Genomic DNA, 14068 nt, shown 5'->3' with positions numbered 1-14068 from the left:
GTCCGACCGTGTGTACGGGGCAATACTGTTATATGATGAGATCTTGTCTTTATTAGTTATTAATTTTGATTATTCATTTTCGGTTTCCATGTATCTTATTATTTTTTTCAACTACCATTAATTTATTATTATCCATTTTTTATTTGTATATTATTACTTTCCATTTTTTACTTCGTTTTTTAATTTCTTGGCAGTGTTCCCTTAGCTACTTTTATTTATTATGATAAAATTTTATATAATTCCAATTTATAAATTTAATATATTTCTTATTCAAGGTTTATTTCATTAACAGTTTTGGTAAATAACTTTTAGATAACAATTATCTTTTTTGTACACCCAGTTTGTATCTGTGTGTGTGCACCACACATCTGTGTTGGGTATGTGTGCTGTATGTCTATATACCATTATATACTTTTACTTTTTGGGATGTTTCAGCTTGTCCCATTGTTCATTATTTCTATTTACATTCATTTTATTTTCTTTTTATTGATGTACATGCTTTGGTTTTACTATTATATTGTCTCACCTGTAGGGGTTAATCCGATGACAAGTGGGAATGAATGGCTGACCCACCCCCTGGTACTCCTTTCTATAGTTCCCCCTTGCCCGCTCTTATTAGGTGACCCGAGGAAGGGGTTAATCCCCAAAACATGTAGTCCACCTTGAGAGAGTTCTGGCATCTTGTTCTGTCCTTTTCCTTACACATCACAGCCCTGCCCTGTTGCCATGAGATCGGCTTCAGTCCGCCTGGCGTTCCACTGCCGGTTGCCCATGTGCAGTCACCCCTGTGGAGCAGAAACCTCCTTCTGGCGACTCCCTCCCATCAGCGGTGACCAGCCCTGCCTAGCCTCATCTAGGTCCGGGAACGGAGCCAGCATTCAACGTGCTCTCCGCCCTTCCCCAGGAGTTCCAGGGTCCAAGGCAGCCATCCATCCCATCTGGCACAGCGGAGGCTTCCACTTAAGTTGTGAGTTGCAGTGTCCTACGGGCACACTTCCATCCTCCTGTAAGGGCTACCTATATTGTTTTATGGCAACAGATTGTCTTAATAAAGTGATAGTTCCTTAAAACTGTTTTAACTTGTCTGATTGGTGTACCGGAACAGTGCTTCCCTTGTAGAACTTTGTTGCTGTTTTTTCATTTGGTCGTATGAGATTGGAAGCAGAGACTGGGTTTTAAACTTTTACACCAACATGGCATTTTGGACACATCCATGCAACAGTTTTTTTGCTTTTTTTTAATCTCTATGACCGACCCAGCTGTGGCAGTAAAGTTGTAACTTACAGTCTCAGTAGAATTGGCAGACGGTGACTCAATCCAAATTACATCTTGCTTTAATCCAAAACTTGTGCAGATCATAACAGATGAGCAAGTGTTATGGAACTGTGTTTGAGATGTGCTAATAAACATTTATTAAACAAAAAAAAAAAAAAACACGCTGGCTTAACAAGGGGGGGTTTAGTGACTGTTGTCACTAAACAGTGAAACAGTGGTATCTCCCTGGGCGTAGCTTACATATCTGGTCCCAGCAGACAAAAGGTAAATTCTTACTGGTTTCCCAACAGACATGTCTGCTTTTTGATGTGTTGTGCTGTGTTAACACATTCAAAATGGATGGTCTGCCTAATTGCAAAGTATATTAACACATGGAATACCACATGTGCAGAGAAGTGTGAAGGAAGCCATACAATTTTGTGGTATTTTTCAACTAATACTAAACAAATATATCTGATAAGTTCCATTTGCAGTTGTCAAATGTTGCTTAGAATATTCAAAAGTACTCTGAATATCCTAGACTGTGTCTAGTGAACTTTGGGACCTCAAGGGTTAGCTGCTGCAGTGTAATAAAATGAACCATAGCATTTGCCCTGTGACCTAAAAATAATGACTGGATGGTTAATAATCTAAATAACAAGGCCTATGGTATTTACATTGATACATGAGACAGTAACCATTGTGTAGTCATTCTTATATCTGTGATATTTGAAAGTGCAATTTTATTATAACACTAGCTATTTGTACTGCTTGTTAATGCTACTTATAACATTCAATCTCTTTTAATTCTGAAACTCAGCTTGTTGTCAAATGCACGTGACCCTTTTTATTGCCTCAGTCAGCCAATGCTATCAGATGCACAGTTATTTTTTCGTTCGAACAATTATAGAAAAATTGTTCATGAGAACATTATTTCTTGCCATCATCAAGTGGGTGACAGGTGGGTGACAGTCAGGAGGGGTAGAGGGGGGAGTGCCAGAGAGGCCGATCCAGGACTGGAGCATCCCAATAAGTACGCTCCATTGAGTGACATTGGTGTAACCAGTCAGGGACCAGCACTGCTGGAGATGAGGGACTCTCCTAGCTGCCAGGGGAAGAACTCCTCCAGTGAGAGTGGGGGGGCAGCAAAGGGAAAGGAAAGACAGATTCTGGTGGTAGGGGACTCAATTCTTAGAAGGACAGAGAGGGCAATCTGTAACCAAGACCTGAAGTGCCGAACAGTATGTTGTCTACCGGGCGCTCGGGTTCGGCACATCACGGATCTTGTGGACAGATTACTGGGAGGGGCTGGGGAAGACCCGGCTGTCATGGTGCACGTTGGCACCAATGACAAAGTCAGAGGCAGATGGAGTGTCCTAAAGAACGATTTTAGGGACTTAGGAGCTAAATTGAGGAAAAGGACCTCCAAGGTAGTATTCTCAGGAATACTACCGGTACATTGAGCCACACCAGAAAGGCAGAGGGAGATTAGGGAAGTAAACAAGTGGCTGAAGAGCTGGTGTAGTAAGGAGGGGTTTGGGTTCCTGGAGGACTGGGCCGACTTCTCAGTCGGTAACCGGTACTATAGAAGGGACGGACTGCACCTAAATGAGGAGGGTGCAGATCTGCTGGGAATGAAGATGGCCAAAAAGTTAGAGGGGTTTTTAAACTAGGCGATGGGGGGGAGGGTCCAGAGACAGTGATAGCCAGCACGGAAGATATTCCAGAGGGTAGTATTGGGGGCATTAGTGGTAGGTTAACCATAGCACAAAAACACAAGGTGAGTATAGTAGCAAGTCCTAGTTGCAATCTTGAAACACCCAATACGAGGACAATATGCGACCGGTCTAAACTATGTGGCATGTTCACCAATGCCAGGAGCATGGCGGACAAGATGGGTGAACTAGAGATACTGTTGTACAAGGAGGATTTGGATTTTGTGGGAATTTCAGAGACCTGGTTCAACAGCTCTCATGATTGGCTGGCAAACATTCAAGGGTATACCCTATACCGCAAGGATAGAGAGGGTAAAAAAGGGGGAGGGGTATGCCTATATATCAAGAATAATGTACAAGTGAATGTGAGAGATGACATCACTGAGGGGGCTAGGGAGGAGGTGGAATCTTTATGGGTAAAGCTCCAAAGGGATGAAGCTAAGGGGAAAATAATACTGGGAGTATGCTATAGGCCCCCTAACCTGAGGGAGGAAGTGGAGACGGATCTCCTATCACAAATTGGATTAGCAGCAAGGATGGGAAGTGTTATCATAATGGGGGATTTTAATTATCCAGACATAGACTGGGCGGAGGGAACCGCGCATTCATTTAAGGCTCGCCAGTTCCTTAGTGTCTTGCAGGACAATTTTATGGGTCAGATGGTAGACGCACCAACTAGAAATAAAACATTACTAGATCTACTGATTACCAACAATACAGACCTGATAACAGATGTGGAAATACGGGGCAATTTAGGTAACAGCGATCACAGGTCAATTAGTTTCAGTATAAATCACACAAATAGGAAACGTGAAGTGAACACAAAGACACTGAATTTCAAAAGAGCCAACTTCTCTAAACTACAAACCTTGCTAAAAGGCATAAATTGGGATAAATTATTAGGAACAAAGAATACGGAGGAGAGATGGGTTTGCTTTAAGAGCATATTAAATAAGGGCATTAGCCAATGTATCCCATTGGGTAATAAATTTAAAAGAGCGAACAAACATCCTGGATGGCTTAACTCCAATGTAAAAATGCATATAAAAGCAAAGGAGAAGGCCTTCAAAAAATACAAGGTTGAGGGATCATCCTCAGCATTCAGAATTTATAAAGAATGCAATAAGAAATGTAAGGGTGCAATTAGGATGGCTAAGATAGAACATGAAAGACACATAGCGGAGGAGAGCAAAAAAAAATCCCAAGAAATTCTTTAAGTATGTAAACAGTAAAAAAGGGAGGACAGACCATATTGGCCCCATAAAGAATGAGGAAGGACATCTGGTTACAAAGGATGGGGAGATGGCAAAGGTATTGAATTTATTCTTCTCCTCAGTCTTCACGAGTGAATCGGGGGGGCTTCAGTAACCAAAACTGCAGTGTTTATCCTCATGACACAACACAGGAAGCACCTACATGGTTAACAGAGGACGGAATTAAAATTAGACTTGAGAAACTTAACATTAATAAATCACCGGGACCAGATGGCTTGCATCCGAGGGTACTTAGGGAACTCAGTCAGGTGATTGCCAGACCGTTGTTCCTAATTTTTACAGACAGTCTATTGACTGGAATGGTACCAGCTGATTGGAGAAAAGCCAATGTAGCACCAATATTTAAAAAGGGCCCAAAAAACATCCCTGGGAATTACAGACCAGTTAGCCTAACATCAATAGTATGTAAACTCTTGGAGGGGATGATAAGGGACTATATACAAGATTTTAGTAATAAGAATGATATCATTAGCAGTAATCAGCATGGATTCATGAAGAATCGTTCTTGCCAAACCAATCTATTAACCTTCTATGAGGAGGTGAGTTGCCATCTAGATAAAGGAAGGCCCGTAGACGTGGTGTATCTGGATTTTGCGAAAGCATTTGACACAGTTCGCCATAAACATTTACTGTACAAAATAAGGTGCGTTGGCATGGACCATAGGGTGAGTACATGGATTGAAAACTGGCTACAAGGGTGTGTTCAGAGGGTGGTGATAAATGGGGAGTACTCAGAATGGTCAGGGGTGGGTAGTGGGGTTCCCCAGGGTTCTGTGCTGGGACCAATCCTATTTAATTTGTTCATAAACGACCTGGAGGATGGGATAAACAGTTCAATCTCTGTATTTGCAGACGATACTAAGCTAAGCAGGGCAATAACTTCTCCGCAGGATGTGGAAATCTTGCAAAAAGACCTGAACCAATTAATGCGGTGGGCGACTACATGGCAAATGAGGTTCAATGTAAAAAAATGTAAAATAATGCATTTGGGTGGCAAAAATATGAATGCAATCTATACACTGGGGGGAGAACCTCTGGGGGAATCTAGGATGGAAAAGGACCTGGGGGTCCTAGTGGATGATAGGCTCAGCAATGGCATGCAATGCCAAGCTGCTGCTAATAAAGCAAACAGAATATTGGCATGCATTAAAAGGGGGATCAACTGCAGAGATAAAACGATAATTCTCCCGCTCTACAAGACTCTGGTCCGGCCGCACGTGGAGTATGCTGTCCAGTTCTGGGCACCAGTCCTCAGGAGGGACGTACTGGAAATGGAGCGAGTACAAAGAAGGGCAACAAAGCTAATAAAGGGTCTGGAGGATCTTAGTTATGAGGAAAGGTTGCGAGCACTGAACTTATTCTCTCTGGAGAAGAGACGCTTGAGAGGGGATATGATTTCAATTTACAAATACTGTACTGGTGACCCCACAATAGGGATAAAACTTTTTCGCAGAAGAGAGTTTAATAAGACTCGTGGCCACTCATTACAATTAGAAGAAAAGAGGTTTAACCTTAAACTACGTAGAGGGTTCTTTACTGTAAGAGCGGCAAGGATGTGGAATTCCCTTCCACAGGCGGTGGTCTCAGCGGGGAGCATTGATAGCTTCAAGAAACTATTAGATAATCACCTGAATGACCGCAATATACAGGGCTATGTAATGTAATACTGACACATAATCACACACATAGGTTGGACTTGATGAACTTGTGTCTTTTTTTAACCTCACCTACTATGTAACTATTATTGACTTTGAATATGAACCTGGACATATTAAACAGGTTTTATTACAATATTTAAGATTTTTTCCTGAATGAAAAAACACATTTAGAGCCCTTTCACATGGGTAACTGATTGGGTCTGCCTGTCAGTCTTACAGGCGGACCAGATCGGACCCTCCAGTCTCCTCTTTGGAGTGACAGGTGTCAAGGGACGTGTGCTTGTTGACACTCGCCGACATCCAATCTGATAAAAACAGACAGATGGAGATCCATTCCCCATCCGTCTGGTGGATCGGATGGCAGGCGGGTGCAAATGGACAGGCGGTCTGACCACCTATCGAAAGAGAGCGGGCTGTGTTTGTGTCCACTCTGCATAAGCAAAGTGGACACTAGCCAGTCAATTGCCTGCTTATAGGGGATCAGTGGGCAGATTCCTCACTGAGCAAGCAGACTCCAACGGAGCCCATCCTGTGTGTATAAAGTGAAAATTTTGTTTGTTAATTAAAGAGGAACTGCAGTCTGCTCACATAATCTGTAATAAAAACATCTTTACCATTCTGAAGCATCCCTCCAACCAATTTGCATATTATTTTATATATACTGTGATTCTGTGCTTCCCAAATATGCTTCAGAAATCTCCCTCCACTGAGTCTGGCTGCAACCATTTTAACTGTGGGCAGCTGAAGCTGATGCCTGCTCACTTCCTGGATTTACACAGACACGCAGAAGCACACCTCCAGCTCTACAGCTCTCAGTGGCCCTCTTATGACTCATCCCCCCCTCCCTTCCTGGCAAACTCTCATGAGAGTGAGAGAGAGAGAGCTGTGCATGATGTCATACGCCTAGGCTTTTTACCAGACAAGAAACAGGAAGTGGGCTGTATAAGGTATTTACTGGCAGAAACAAATGTTTTACTTTCCAAAGGAAAGGCAGAGGATTTAATAGATGGAAAGATGAAAAATGACTGAAGTCCCACTTTAAGGAAAAATTTCCTATCCTAATACATAAAAATTTGTCATCAATGACAACATATGTTGATTTGACCCCAATAAAAATTGGGAAAATCGAACATACACTCTGAAACTGTATTCCAAACAACATTCTACTGGTGTATGGCTAGTCTAATGGATAGACTTGTAAACTTATACCTTAAGTATATAAAAATTTACAACTGTTTATGTTATTGCAGGCCAGGTCCAAACTCCCCAATTTCCTGGGTGCAGGCTTGTGTTCAGATTTTGGACCCTGACTCTAAATGGAGAAAGAAGATCCTGCTTGGATTGCATTTTTATGGAATGGATTACTCCGCACTTGGGGCATCCGGGGAACCGATTCTGGGCAGCAGGTAGGGAGTGCCCTTTCCTGATCTTCAAACCATAACTTCAGGATGAATATTTTGATTGTTTTTGTTGAATAAAACTACATATAAATGCTGTCAGAAAGACAGGCCAGACCTGTTCCTTAAAGCAGGATTAAACTCAAAAGCAAATTTACCAATTAGCAGCTTACCAATTCTTAGATGTGATGGCTGCATACTATTTTTTTAGGTTTTCTTCTATTTTCATCTGGTAAACCATCCAGCAAGTGTGTTGTTTTTCAGAAGAACAAGCTCTTCAGCAGAATGTATCAGTTTACATGGATGAGACAAACCATTTACCACTGGCAGGGGTGCTTAAAATTATTTATTTATTCATTCATGTAAAGCCTTTATCATAAAATGAAAAAACTATTTTCTGTAACTGTTTATAAAGTGTGAACTGGAGTTTAGCTTCAGTTTGTTAGTATATTTAAATCTGCTAATACATTTAAGACTACACTCCTCCCAGACTGACAGTGCTGCTGTCTGTTGTGCCTCCTGTGCTCCTTCATCCAGAATGGTGTCTCAATAATATAGGCGATATATTACTGGACAGATCACCAGGTGAAAACAATAGGAAACAGCCAAAGATAAGAAAACGAATGCTTAGCTGCAATAGAATACATTTTTGGTTTTGGGTTTATTACTGCTTTAAGGTACTCATAGACCTATAGTGATAGTTGCCCAGGTCAGTCATTTTAATCTGTAAACCATTGTATGTTTATAGGCTAGCACTCGTCTTGGCAACTACTGATGGTCCCTTAGCTCTTATTTGGACTGTCAGCAAACAAAAATATGTACTTGCAATTATACTTTGAGGGGTAATTTTAGGCCAGTAGTTCCCTATCAGGTCTGCTCTCCATTACAATTCTTACTTATTTAAACACTGAGCGAATTTTAAATTTAGCGGCAGTGGGTGATGAATCAAAGATATGTGGATACTGTGGAGCAGTGATAGTCAAGCTGGTTGGTTTTCTAGCTGATTTGACAACTTTATTGCTGCTTTTATGAAAGCTGTGCTTTAAATTGGAATCATATGTACTCCCTTTTTTCTCATTGCATTAGTTGACAAAGAAACTCCCCTATATACTCACCAGTGAAGGATTGCATGAATACAACATAGTTGAAGCTTGTGATAGGTTGAAGAATTTGCTCCTAGCTTGATAAAGAGCTAAACATGGCTTGAAACATTGCTTCTTAGTAACAGGAACTACTTATGCCGCGTACACATGACCGGTTTTGCCATCGGAATAAACTCCGAAGGTTTCTCCGACTGAACTCAGACGGAATTCCATTCAAGCAGTCTTGCCTACACACAGTCAAACCAAAGTCTGACCAAAGTCCGACCGTCAAGAACGTACAACACTTACGACGGGACTAGAAAAAGGAAGTTCAATAGCCAGTAGCCAATAGCTTCCGTCTCATACTAGCTTCAGAGCATGTGTCGTTTTTGGTCCTTCGGAACAGCATACAGACGAGCGGTTTTCCCGATAGGAATTGGTTCCGTCGGAAATATTTAGAACATGTTCTCTTTCTAGGTCCGCCAGAATTTTCGAAAAAAAAAGTCAGATGAGGCATACTCACGATCGGAATAGACGATGAAAAACTTCCATCTGACTTTTTCTGTCGGACATTCCACTCGTGTGTACGTGGCTTTAGTGTTTTGTAGTGTTTCTTACAGTAATAAATTAAAAGAGCTAATGGTTTTAAAGAAGAAGACCTGAGTGCAGATGTAGCATGTTTTTATGCTTTTTAGGTTCTTCCATTTTTCAAAAGGATTTTATGTCCTAGCAGCAAGCAGCAGATAAGGTTGTGCTGTAGAATTACAATTACCCAGATTATAGTGTTGCAGCTCACCACAAGGTAAAGCCTGAGTCCTTTAACCAGTTGTGGATGTACTACACACACCCGAAAAATGTAATTACAGGAAAAAAAATGTTATGTGTAAAAGCTGTCATGACCACATTAACAAACAAGTAAAAGCAAACCAGCAGGGATTGATTTTGGAGGGGGGGGGGGGCTGATTTCTGTGGTACTCTTGAAAATTGAGCACATGCTAGTGGTGTCTGACTGTGTATATATCTGAATGTGTGGCTATTGCAAACCTACATGTTTCTGCCACTATCCTTCTACATAACAACTGTGTGGACCACCTTCTGCCTGCTGTCTTGGGTCTGTTCGGGTGCCTTTATCCAAGCCAGATTTTGCTTTGATATTGGTTGATAACAATGTAATTATGCTTGACTCTGCATAGCTGTTGCTATCTCTGTAAGGACAAACAAAATGATCTGCACAATCTCTTTCAAAGATAGATTCATGCTTCTTTGAAGTAATTGTTTTACTTATTTGTATCTCATCAAATCAGATAGCTTTGAGTGGATTCAACAGCTTTTCATGGTTATCTCCTTGAAAAATTGTAGCTTCAGAATTACTCTGTAAATGAAGAAGCTGAACCACACTTTTATTTTGTGATGCCAGTAACTACAGCAGACTTCACCATTTGTTTTTTGGAATTGCACATCAATGCAGTCATTATAAATTGTAACATAAACTGATAATCTGCAATACACATTGTGTACACATAGTAACGGCTCCCTCAGTGCTCACTATAAACACACCATAACCATAACAGCCTGTATGTATAGTCTTTTGTAAATAGCTCTGTCTTGAAATGTAGTTAGTTGTTCACAGAAACTCATAGCTTTGTGGCTATTGATAAACCATTTTCATGTTTTTTTTTTTTCTTTTCCCAGTATATATGCACCCAATAACACTGCAGCAACTCTTTTATAGTGTGTGTATGTGTGTTTAGGTGTAACAGTTTTTATTTCTATAGTTAATGTGAGATTTTGCCTATGCCCTCATGCAGCAAAAGTTCTGATCTGTTTGTTTTAGCTGTAATGTGTTTGAGTACAGCATGGCTTGATCAAAAGCTTTGCTAGAACAGCCTTTTTCAACCAGGGTTCCATGGAACCTTTAGTGTTCTACCAGAGGTTGCTAGAGGGGTTCCTTGAGCAATGAGCAATTTCTACCTCTCAGATGAGTAACCACTGACAACAGTGATATTTTTAGCTGTCTGTGCGGGGGGGGGGTTTCTTCACACTGACGCAGATATAAAGAGCATTCTTCTTGTTACCCTTATACTATTGTACTGTATGTTGCAGAAATAGTGATCATTAGCAGGAGTCTCCCGAAACTGAAACATTATTTCTAGAGCTCCTCTGTGTTGAAAAGATTGAAAACGACTGATCTAGAGCATCCTGTGGAAGGATGAGTTCCACCAGCTAGGGGTCTATTACACAGAGGGAATATAGCACACAAAGCTGCCCCCTGTCTATCCACATAATGATGTCTGGAGCCTACTGTTGCATTCTAAAGTAATTAGCAATAAGTTATGATAACATTTGTAATATACAGGTGCAGCTCATAAAATTAGCATTTCATCAAAAAGTTAATTTATTTAAGTAATTCAATCAAAGGAGCCCTGACTAAGCATTGAGTGCATACTATACTGTACATGGACATACTTTTCAGTAAGCCAACATTTTAGTACTAAAAATCCTTTTTTATTGTTCTTATGTAATGATCAAATTTTCTGAGATATTGAATTTTGGGTTTTTCGCTAGCTGTAAGCCATAATCATCAAAATTAAAAGAAAGAAATGCTTGAAATCTATCACTCTGTGTGTAACACATCTATATAAAATATATGAGTTTCACTTTTTGAATTAAATTACTGAAATAAATTAACGTTTTGATGATATTCTAATTTAATGAGAAACACCTGTAAATATTGTTAATATACTATTTATTGTCAACTTTGCAATTAGTATGTTTATGCATTGGAATAAGTGTGACTATAGGCATAGAGCTGTATGCCAGACAAAATGTATGGCCTGAAGGACGTCAGCGTGCACACTCATATGCAATATGAAAGATTAAGGTGACTCTGTTGCTTCCTGAAAAAATGTTTAAAAACCTTCTATAAAAAGATAATTAATATTTAACTGTTGAAGAACTATGCAGTTCAAAGAATTTTCTGTATGCCACACATATCCAGGATGTGTCCTGGTTTCTGCTGGATACTGTGGTTTCATCTGTCGGCCCTTACTTCACTATTGTATCACATCGCTCATTATTGTAGGGATTGAGGTCCAGTTCCAATTCACTACATTTATTTTTAAAGCTGCAGTCCATGCATTTTTTTTTTTTTAGGAAAAGCCACGTGTAGTACAATATGTACCAGCTAGATTGCTCCTGTTCAGTTCATAAGAGTCCCACGGGTATCGCTGTGTGTCAGTAAACCTTGTACCATTATGCACAGCAGTCTACTGGTGACATGGCTGTGTAAATGCCCCCAGGTGTCTAGTTACGTTTATCAAATTTTAAAATCCAAATACATATTAGAAAGCATTAAAGTTGATTACAATGCTTTATGTTGCTCATCTTCATTTCTGTGCCTCTCTGGGGCCTTCCGCAGGTGTTCTTGCCCACACAAAGCCCCTCTTTTGTACTCAAAGTAGTTACTCCTCTCTAAAAAGGGCCTCTATAAAAAACCTTTTTGTCTAAGTTGCCCTTGGCAGCCATAGTTATGCCTTTTGCCCGCCCCCCCCCCCCCAGTTTCCTCCCTCTGGCCCTCTCCTTTTCTTACACTACTTAGTATCCTAGATCCTAGTTCATCTTGCTGCCATGAGGCTTTCATATCACCTTCTGTGGGAATGTCATTCTCCTTCCCCATGTCCTTCCTTGAAGGCATTTCAAATATTAGCGATCCAAATGTATTATACTATCATCTATATCTGCCTGCCACGTATTCCCTTGCTAACTGACCCATCTACTGTTCTTCACAGGGTTGCCTCTCTATCAGATCCCTCTCTCTTCTTATACCTTGCTGGGTGGTAGTTTTACCTTCTATTCTATGTTTTTTGCCTCAGGTAGCAAGTTCCTCCTTCCCTGCCTGAGCCTATTCTTCCAAAGGTGTTGGAGCTCTTAAGCTTTTTACAGCATCCATCAGCTGTTTTTCTCACAAGTCACAGGGCTACCACCTGTTTTTCTGTTCACGTTTTCAAAATGATTTTATGCCTATTTGAGCCTCTGCTGATCTGTGCTTCAGCTATAAGGTGCTTCTGCTGTCAACTGTCTTTTCAGGTCCAATAACCCTTCTGTTGACCATCCCTTGATTTATTGCATGGGGTTTTCCCATGGTCAAAGAATCAATTCCAAACCAAGGCTTAGCACCTCCTTTCATCGCAAGACTCCTAGATCCACCAAGCCTGCCCAGAATCTCTCCTCATATTGAAGGGGGCACCCCTTGTCTTAGGAATGGGTGTGTCTGTTGACATTTGCTTATGTCTGGATCTGAAACATCCTGGACATCTGGGTCCAATCTGTCATTTCACAGAGGTACAAAATAGAGTTTTATCTTTGCCCCTCCTTGCTTTTTGCTTTCCAATCTGCTGGATTCAGATCAAAAGAAGGCAGATTTAATGACCACCTTATGTCAACTTCAAGCACAAAGAGCGGTTGTACTAGTGCCATTAGAAGAACAGTTTCAAGTTTTCTATTTCAACCTAACAGGAGTCCCAAAACAAAATTGGGGTATCCTCCCAATACTGGACATAAAATGTCAAAAGATTTTTTTGTGTACCAAAATTATGGATGGAATCAACAAGATCTGTCATTTTTTCTCTAAGACAAGGGACATTTCTGGCATCAATAGACATACAAGATGCCTATCTACAGATCCCCATTTTCCCCTCATACCAACATGTTCTACATTTTCCTATGAGAGACTACCACTTCCAATTTGTAGCACTAAACATTTGGGCTTTTATCTGCACCCAGAGTGTTCACAAAAGTGCTCATCTACAAACCCAGGGCATTTAATTCACAGGTTAAATGGATGACTTTCTACTGAATTAGTCTCAGTCACAACCTTGGCTACCAATGTCCAAAGAATGATTCTCTTCTTTCAAACCATTGGCTGGATAACCCAAAGTTTGCTCTCTAGCCCTCATACCATCTGGAGTACCTCGGCCTAATCTTGTTCACAGCCCAAGTCAGAATCTTCCTTCTTCAGGGCAAAGTTGCTTACGTCAAAATGACACCATTCAGTTTGCTTCTACATGAAGGTTCTGGGTTTGATTGTAGCCTCCATCGAGGCAGTTTCTTTTGCTCAGTTTCATGCCAGAGTTACAAGGTTTACCATCACACATAGAAGGTTTGCTTTTCCTGCTTCAAGGACAGGAGTTCAGAGAATACTCTCTGGATCATATTTTGGCTTCTAGTCAGCTTGGTTTTGACCAGCATTTGGCCTTAAAGCAGGATTCCGGCCAGCTAAAAAAATTTTTTAAAGTCAGCAGCTACAAACACTGTAGCTGCTGACTTTAAATAAGTAGACTTACCTGTCCTGGGTGCCCGCGATGCTGGCCGCCCGAGGCCGACCCCTCCCTCGGCTCTCGGGTCCCGGCACCGCCATCCATGCAGCTTCACTGCCATTTCCTACTGCGCACGCACGCGCGAGCAGTGATCTGTGAATGGCCCCGTGGTGTTCTGGGGACACACAGAGTTCCCAGAAGACAACGGGGCTGCTCACCGAGGAGCAGAACACGCCACAGAATAGGAAGAGGCAGATTAGGAAGACTGCCTAGCAACAAGGGTTTAGGTAAGTATAAAAATAATTTTGTTTTTTTTTACATTTTTGAAAGGATTTTTGGTGGAATTTTTTTTTTCAGGGTGGCCCTCCACTTT

The 14068-nt window shown here is 41.0% G+C and overlaps 1 protein-coding gene across 6 annotated transcripts in view; it reads left to right on the top strand.

Annotated features, from left to right (window-relative positions):
• CHID1 (chitinase domain containing 1) overlaps positions 1–14068 on the top strand; it is a 1258939-nt gene that overhangs the window by 712867 nt on the left and 532004 nt on the right. For all 6 annotated transcript variants that reach the window (XM_073604841.1, XM_073604840.1, XM_073604839.1 and 3 more), the window contains exon 10: positions 7152–7307. In XM_073604841.1, the coding sequence (XP_073460942.1) occupies positions 7152–7307 (156 nt within the window). The remainder of the gene's footprint in view (positions 1–7151; positions 7308–14068) is intronic.

This window comes from Aquarana catesbeiana, linkage group LG11 (assembly GCF_042186555.1).
Source record: "Aquarana catesbeiana isolate 2022-GZ linkage group LG11, ASM4218655v1, whole genome shotgun sequence".
NCBI lineage: Eukaryota > Metazoa > Chordata > Amphibia > Anura > Ranidae > Aquarana > Aquarana catesbeiana.
The sequence above is the reverse complement of the archived record's forward strand: the minus strand, read 5'-3'. Positions and strand labels throughout refer to the sequence as shown.